Raw genomic sequence first — 9293 nt, 5'->3', positions numbered from 1 at the left:
TCCGAGTCCGTTCCAGTGAGAGAAGTTCCCGAGTCCCGAGTCCGTTCTAGTTAGAGAAGTTCCCGAGTCCCGAGTCTGTTCCAGTGAGAGAAGTTCCCGAGTCCATTCCAGTAAGAAGTTCCCGAGTCTGAATCCGTTCCAGTGAGAGAAGTTCCCGAATCTGTTCCAGTGAGAGTTCCCGAATCGTTCCAGTGAGAGAAGTTCCCGAATCTGTTCCAGTGAGAGTTCCCGAATCGTTCCAGTGAGAGAAGTTCCCAAATCCGTTCCATTAAGAGAAGTTCCTGAGTCCCGAGTCCATTCCAGTGAGAGAAGTTCCCGAGTCCAAATCCGTTCCAGTGAGAGAAGTTCCCGAATCTGCTCCAGTGAGAGTTCCCGAATCGTTCCAGTGAGAAAAGTTCCAGAATCCATTCCAGTGAGAGAAGTTCCCGAGTCCGTTCCAGTGAGAGAAGCTCCCGAGTCCGTTCCAGTGAGAGAAGTTCCCGAGTCCCGAGTCTGTTCCAGTGAGAGAAGTTCCCGTGTCCATTCCAGTAAGAAGTTCCCGAGTCCGAATCCGTTCCAGTGAGAGAAGTTCCCGAATCTGTTCCAGTGAGAGTTCCCGAATCGTTCCAGTGAGAGAAGTTCCCAAATCCGTTCCATTAAGAGAAGTTCCTGAGTCCCGAGTCCATTCCAGTGAGAGAAGTTCCCGAGTCCGAATCCGTTCCAGTGAGAGAAGTTCCCGAATCTTTTCCAGTGAGAGTTCCCGAATCGTTCCAGTGAGAGAAGTTCCAGAATCCATTCCAGTGAGAGAAGTTCCCGAGTCCGTTCCAGTGAGAGAAGTTCCCGAGTCCGTTCCAGTGAGAGAAATTCCCGAGTCCGTTCCAGTGAGAGAAGTTCCCGAGTCCAGAGTCCGTTCTAGTTAGAGAAGTTCTATTTAAAATTGTGATTTTCTCTGAATTTACAAATTCTTGGAAACATTTAGGATAACGTAAGCACACAATTGAAAGAAATATATAACACTGTGCAAGTGTTTTTTGGGAAATTTTGATACAAAATTCTTACATATTGTACCTTTAACCCTCTGAGGTCGGCAATCACGCCGGCGTGATTTGCTCGGTTGTTTTCTTATCAGTTCAATCGAGAGTCCAAATACTCTGTTGACTTTGATTTTACAAACCAGTTTCATACATCAATCGATCCTGTTAAGTGTGTATTATTTTTGTGTATACTCACAATAAAAACAAAGTGTTGTGCTTTTTGCCAAATAAAGAAAAATAAACATGATGTGAGTTCTGCTTTCTCTCTGTCAGTGTAGTCAATTCTGAAATGCGTCCGAAAATGAACAATAACTCAGCGAATACTCAGTCAAACAGGCATACAGACACACGGGCATGAAGCTTGAATTCTCTTCTTTTAAATGAAGTAATTTTTATAAAAAACAAATATTCTCAGTTTATGTAATCTGTATGAAAAGAGCGAGATGTCAGTCGTTCTCATCTCAGCTAATTATTTTTAATGTGACCCCGCCCACGGAGAGCGCGGGCTATTCAAACGCAAATGACTGAGGCAATCCATGCAAACTGTGAACGCCCCCATATCAGCTCGAGAAAACACATCAAGTTTAATCAGATCATTGTACTTGTTTACACCGTCTCGCGGCGCTGTGAGGAATAATAATAATGGAAAATGTAACTCAGAAGTGCTGGTATTTCGAGGAGCAACGGATCCTGAGAATACTGTAGTACGTTTTTTTCATTCTCAAGTGAATCGCGTTTCTGTGTGTGAATGAATGAACGGCAGAGATGCGCTGTTTACCACAACTCGCAAAAAGACAGTTTAAATTTGAATCGCGTTTCATGTGAATGAATGATCCGCTTTTAGCAAACTGTATTGCTATACTGAGATGAGTAAAAATCGACTGAAATATGTTGAAATAAAATGTATTTGTATAAGCAACGTATTAAACTGCAAATTAACATTTATATTTCTTATATAAACGAAAGACCTATGTTACAGACATATGAAAGACAACATTTCGTTGACTAGTTTTGGATAGATTATACATTTTTACTGTAAAATATCTGCCACCTCAAATAAGCTTTTGTTTGCCGATTTTTGCACATATGTTAAATATAGTATGTTTTGTCAAAAATAAAGTAATCAAATAATCAATCAAATCCTTAACTTTGAAATATGTATGTTAAAATGTATACTTTAGTTTTTACAAAGAAAGATTACACTTGAATTGTTGTTGTAATTGTAACCTTTTTAATAATAAAAAAATATATTTACAAGGTAGATGTAAACAAACTATTAAAAGGTAAATATAAGCCTTTTCTTTAAATAATTTTTATTGTGTTTTATTAGTGACAACTTTGGGGAGAGGATACATATTCCCAAACTGAAAATATGAGAATTAACTGCACAATTACTAGACATGTTTTCCTTGGATATTATACAATTTGCAAGCACAATTTGTAAAAAAAATTAAAAAAAATTAAAAAAATTTGATTGCTTCCAACTGTGAACCAATTTGGTAGAATATATATATATATATATATATATATATATATATATATATATATATATATATATATATATATATATATATATATACAGTATATATATATATATATATATATATATATATATATATTGCTCTTGCATTCTTTCTTGTGGCTCAGTGACACACCTGAATGAATGGCTCATTAAGTATGCGGGCCCCATTGTCTCCTCAGGTGTGAACCACTAAATATGCATGATGGTGTTGGATCGTTGACGCCCACTCGCATATTGTCTTTCCAAACAGAAAGTGTTTTGCAAAATTTAAATCAATGTATTGTTTTCTGTGAATGATTAGGGAGGATGATTTTCACATCATTTTGAAGAAAAAACTCTAGGCGACAACCATTAGTCAAAAGTCTTATTGACACATATTTAGTATGTGTTTTGTGGCCTTATTTCAGAAACTTTAGTTTTTAGTTTTTTCAATAACCATGCATAAACATTATTCTCTCAAAAATACAAACATGTACATTCATGTTGCTCACATATTATGGTAGCCCTGTTTGTGCTAAATAGAGTGTAATTACACTTTTGCCATTAATATGTTTATAAGCAACTGAAAAAAGCACAAATGTCAGGGCATGTCAGAACATCTCAAGGACCCCAAAAACACCTTAGACCCCAGAGGGTTAAGCAAAAAAAGAACAACAACAAAACAAAAAACTTTCCCAAAAGCTTTACAACCAATAGGAGATACATATACAATATCAGCAGTATACCTGCCTAAAAATATAAGTTTTCAAATGAGATTTTAAAATTGAAGGAGAGAGTCACATTGTGAATATGTCCTGTGGAAGTAAGTTCCACAGATGAGGACCAGAGCAGCTAAAGCTCAAGATCCCATAGAAGCCAAACGCATTCGAGGAAGAACTAAGGAGAATGTAGACGATGATCTAAGAGTTTTAGAGGGAGTATTATGTTAAAAGTAGGTAAGATAAGTGTGAAGGAGCAGGCTATGCAGTGAATTGTAAACAAGAAGCAAAATATTAAATTCAACACGCTGTTTAGACTCTAAACTAAAGTGTAACCGAATTTGCTCCTGTTAATTAGACTCCACACTAAGTGTTATCGAGTTACTGATTATTTGGATCAGTATTCTAAAGTGAAGATCATGGTAACCCACTAGTAATGACTCAAATGTTACCAAATCCATCAGAAGGAATTACTATTATGAATGACAATAGCTTTTCACGAATGACAATAATTTTAAAATATTGAGGTGTTTGTATTACATAAAAAAATCTGCTCATCCTTTCAAAAGAATCCCTTCAAATGTACATTTTGTCTCCACCTTTAAAAAAAATGTATGTTGACAAACATTACAGAGTCTCCATTGATGGGCAAAAAAAAAAAAAAAAATGTTTTGTTCTTAATTCCCAATACTTTCCAAGAATGGAGAGCAGTTTTAGTTCTGGTGTGACTAAGCCCTTCCTCTGTGTAATGTCTTCATCCTAACAGACTCCTCCTCTCTACCTGATCTGGGGTATAAAGGACACTTGTTTTGTCACAGATGCGCTCCATTTGCTCTGAGGCATTAGCTCAAATTAGGCTTGTATCTGCTCTAGCTGCTTGCCCGGTTACTGAACGCTCTGGCATTGCATGTAGCAGTCACAGATCTTTAAGAAGTCATGTCTTTAGGGCTGGAGCTCATAGGGATGGTGTCATGTGTGCTGGGCTGGCTCTTGGCCATCGTGGCTTGTGCTCTTCCCATGTGGAGGGTCACAGCCTTTATCGGCTCCAACATCGTGACGGCTCAGATCATCTGGGATGGTATGTGGATGAGCTGTGTGGTTCAGAGCACGGGACAGATGCAGTGTAAAGTCTATGACTCCATGCTGGCCCTCTCTCAGGACCTCCAGGCAGCTCGAGCCCTGACCGTGATATCCATCCTTCTGACCGTCCTGGCTGTGCTGGTGTCCATCGGAGGAGCAAAGTGCACTAACTGCATTGAGGATGAGTCGTCCAAAGCTAAAGTGATGATCTTCGGAGGGGTGCTCTTCATCGTGGCTGGGCTTATGCAGCTGATTCCTGTGTCCTGGTCTGCCAACAGTATCATCAGGGACTTCTACAACCCTTTGCTGCCCGATGCCCAGAGACGGGAGCTGGGAGCCGCGCTGTACATCGGCTGGGCAGCATCTGTGCTCTTGATCATGGGGGGCTCCTTGCTCTGTTGCTCCTGTCCTCCACAAGAGAAGAAATACAGCCAGTCTCGAATGCCGTATCCTGCGTCTCGCTCAACGGGTGGAGGAGGGTATGACAGAAGAGACTATGTGTGAAACCAACAGCTCAATATATGGACATCATATTTTCTGGAGAAAAGTGGAAATATGCCAGGGGAACATGTCTGAGGAAGTTCTTTGATGTTTTTGGTCTCTGTGTCAGTGCGGTTTTGGCTGTTCAGTATATAAGAACTCAAATGCTGACCGTGTGAAAATGACCTTTGGTAATTGCTATGAAAATGTAAACTCGGACTGTTCCTCTCGACCGAATTCTCAACAAAGCATGATTTTCAGTTACCTGAGGAGTATAAAGCTGACTTTTTATTTATTGGCCATTTCTTTTAGTTTTGTAGGACTAGTTGCACTAAGATTTTTGGCACAGACAAGTTGACTGTGTGTTTACTATGTTGGAGAATTTAAACTTGTCATTGCCCTTTTTCCTCAACTAGACACAGGTAAATGTCCATGTTTTAATGAGTATGTTGCATGTTGTAATCTTTATATGATTCGAATTGTAATGTGCATTTCTTTATTATTTATACAATGTTTTTCATCAAGCTGTAGAAATTGAATTTGAGAAGCAGATACTCTTTTACATGTATCATTGTTTGATAAACACTTGCTGCCACTTCAATTTGTATTAGAAAAATTAAAATAACTAAACTGAACTAAAAACTGGCTCTAGGATCGTTTAAGTGGGCTATCGTGACCCAGAACTGTGGGAGGAGGGCTGGAATGGGTGAGAGTGTGACTATTTGAGCATTGAGGCAGAAAGAACAGCCGAGGATCTGAGCACGGTCATTTTTGTCCAAAGTTTGTAATCTGTGTAAGTGGCTGTATAGTGTATTGTTGATCAGGAACAGTAACATTGTACCTTTCTGTTCCAGTACAACAATAAATAAATACATCAACCCTTGATGAATTTTGAATATTGTAGTATGGATGCTTGAATTCATCTCAGGGTCTGTTCCTTTATAATCATGATGACTTGAGAAAACCTGAAACTCAAGCCACAGGGCCATGTTACCTTCAGTTAGCAACAAAGCCAAATACACACCATGAAATCATCAACAGATCACCTTACAAGTGTAGGTGGCAGATGGTGGCAAGTAAGAGACAGAATACAACGGCAGTAGTTAAACAAATACACTTGTCAGAGGTTAATTATCTAGCTGAAGTTATCTTCATTATAAAATAAAATAAACAATGCAACAAATACATAAAAATGGATACAGAATACTTAGTCAGAGACCATCTTTATTAATTCTGTTGAGTGATGTATTGTAATTAGTGCTGGGCAACGATTAATCGCATGTATATATTTAAGAAATATTTGCATGTATATACTGCATATATATTTATACATAATTTATATAATATATAAATATTTGATATATAAATAACATATTTTTCTTAATTATATACATGCATGTGTGTGTATTTTATATATACAAAATAATTATACACAGTACACACACACATATATTATGTAAACACAAACCTTTATTTTGGATGTGATTAATCGCGATTAATCGTTGCCCAGCATTAATTGTAATTAAAAGAAATACTTGATTGAGAACCAATTTTAGCAGCTTTGAACTGCGGCAACTTGAAATATTGAACAGGGACTCATATGAATGACGCATACATCAAGCATATCACTTTACCAGGGTAAGTCACCTGTTTCTATAAACACAGGATCAGTGTCAGCTCAGTTAAGACCAGCATGCAGGCTAAATTACCTACATTCATAACATTAATACCATTAATAGGGGTTCTTCCCCCCAAAGTTTATTTAATACTTAAAATGCTATATGAATGGCACAATCTACTTATTAGTGTATGTATGAACTATACAAAAAGCAAGATTTGTGAAGATACATGGCAAACTAATTTATGAACGCACATACACACACACACACACACACACACACACACACACACACACACACACACACACACACACACACACACACACACACACACACACACACACACACACACACACACACACACACACACACACACACACACATGACTTCAGGGTGAGTAAAGCATGGGCTAATTTTCATTTCTGAGTGAACTATCCCTTTAACCATAACTTGCGTGTAAACATGGTCATTAATTGAATATGCCATAGGGAAATAAGGGCAACAGTTATAAAAAATCAAGTAATCAAGTAATTATCAAAATACTATCAAAATAACACAAAACATAACAAACGTTAAAGTTCACAGGCAGAAATATTTAAACCAAATACTTATTTTTTTATCAAATACTTATTACCAAGTCAACTTTAGTTTAGTTTAGTTTAGTTTAGTTTAGTTTAGTTTAGTTTAGTTTAGTTTAGTTTAGTTTAGTTTACATGAGATTTCCGACTACACTTTATTAATTGATTGTATTAATTGCCTTTTTTAAAAGTGCACTTTGTAATAATGGCAAATTAAAAGTTTTACTTTCAAATACATTTTAAATCATTGTTTAAATAATCTTTTGTGTGTTGACTAACATACTACTGCACATATAAATTACTTGACTGTTATTTGATATTACATTTAGAGTTAATATATTTAAATGTACTTCATTTTAACTTCATTATTACAAATGTGTAATTACAAATGTATTTAAATACATGACATACAAGTTTCAATAGAAATGTCATTAAAATGTTGGACTGTTGGCTCAGATGGTCACGTCCTGATCTCCTTCCCTCAGCATTCACTCTGCACTGGCACAAAATACAATTGCAAATAAAAAAGTAGATTTTATTTTACAATAAATGCTTTGGCAGTAAAGTTAACCATATTTCTGTTACGGAATGGCTGTGTCAATGAAGCACACGACAAAGGATGATTCCAGGAACTAGTCTTTTAATCAAAACCCACAAGGAACAGGAAGAGAAACTCAAAAACAACCATCCAACAAAGACGACGACAGACAACTAGACAGTACAAGACTACGACTTAAAGGGATACTCCACTTTAAAATGAAAATTCTGTCATCATATACTCACCCTCATGTTGTTTCAAACCTGTATGAATTTACATTTACATTTACATTTAGTCATTTAGCAGACGCCTTTATCCAAAGCGACTTACAAATTAGGACTAAATTCAGCGAGTCATCATAAAGAGGCAAAAGCAACAACAACGCAAGAAGTGCTCAAAATACAAAGTTCAGGTATTATTCAGAGTAGCATAAGCCTGATAAGTGATGTTTCAAAGGGAAAGGAAATTTTTTTTCTTTTTTTTTTTTTTTTTTCTATAAGGTTAAGTACTCACGGAAGAGATTGGTTTTCAGCTGTCTTTTGAATGTTGTCACGGAGTTTGTTGTCAGGGAATTTCTTTCTTCTGCTGAACAGAAAGGAAGATATTTAGAAGAATGTCAGTAACCAGACAGTTTCTGGTACCATTGACTTCCATAGTATAACTATGGAAGTCAATGAGACCAAAAACTGTCTGGTTACTGACATTCTTCGAAATATCTTCCTTTCTGTTCAGCAGAAGAAAGAAATTCATACAGGTTTGAAACAACATGAGGGTGAGTATATGATGACAGAATTTTCATTTTAAAGTGGAGTATCCCTTTAAATACACAGGTGACAGGGAGGAACTGATTGGCAAGATAACTGACACACAGTTGAACCAAAATAACTAATGAGGAGGGTTGCCATGGGAACAAATGAATGGCGGGAAACAACAAAATAAACAAAGAATAGAGTCCAAAAACAAACAGACATGTAACAATTTCAAAGATAGAAAGAATGATGAAATTACATCTTACAAGTACTTATGTGGATCAAAAAAGATCTTAAGTTCAACTAACTGCCTTTGAACTTTAATAATTTTTTATTTAATTGCAAATGGCATGCAATTAAGTTTACACATAAGTATATTTTTAAGTATATTATTTCTGTAATAAGCACCCTTTTTCAAAGAATTCTAAAGTGTACTTTTTTTTCACAAGGGTTTTAAGTATAGCCCATTACAGAGCATAGGTGATCAGAACACTTTTAACAATTACATTTTACATTTACATTGATTCATTTAACAGACTTTTTCCAAAGGTATTTCAAATCATGTAAATTATAAGGAATTTGTCATATAAAAAAAAAAATATAATGACATACTGTAATTTGTCAACATAATTCCCTTTTGTAAAACTGTTAAATATTTTCAGGTTTTCATATTTCCAGTTTCCTAATGAATAACTTCATTATTAAGCCCAATGACTTGAAGTGTTGTCTGTATAATTGGTCTCAATCTACTTCACAGAGTTCTCTTTGTTCAAACAGGGAAACTCAACCGACTCACAACAGTGATCCTCTGAAACTGAGGTCACGTGACCGATACTGGAGAAGGTGAGGAACCGCCAGTGTCATTGAAAGAAAGATCTGTGCTTCTTTCTCAAAACACAGAAACCTTGTGTTGGTCAGGAGGAACAGCTGATATTGGCAAAAAGACCATATTGAATGGTTATATTTAAAATATTAATATTGTTTTGTGTCTCTGTGACAGTGATGATTATATCAGA

The 9293-nt window shown here is 36.3% G+C and overlaps 1 protein-coding gene across 1 annotated transcript; it reads left to right on the top strand.

The window, feature by feature from the left end:
• The first annotated feature begins 3933 nt into the window (after nt 1-3933).
• LOC309506776 (claudin-3-like) lies at nt 3934-5676 on the top strand. The gene has a single exon (XM_082180748.1). The coding sequence runs from the start codon at nt 4170-4172 to the stop codon at nt 4815-4817; it is 648 nt and encodes a 215-aa protein (XP_082036874.1). The 5' UTR covers nt 3934-4169; the 3' UTR covers nt 4818-5676.
• The last annotated feature ends 3617 nt before the right edge of the window (nt 5677-9293 follow it).

Source organism: Leuciscus leuciscus, assembly GCF_965113295.1.
Source record: "Leuciscus leuciscus genome assembly, chromosome: 9".
Classification (NCBI taxonomy): Eukaryota; Metazoa; Chordata; class Actinopteri; order Cypriniformes; family Leuciscidae; genus Leuciscus; species Leuciscus leuciscus.
This window is presented reverse-complemented; position numbering and strand designations above follow the sequence as displayed.

Excerpts from the sequence above, each read along its gene's own strand:
- LOC309506776 (XM_082180748.1), top strand. The coding sequence starts at position 4,170 with ATGTCTTTAGGGCTGGAGCTCATAGGGATGGTGTCATGTGTGCTGGGC.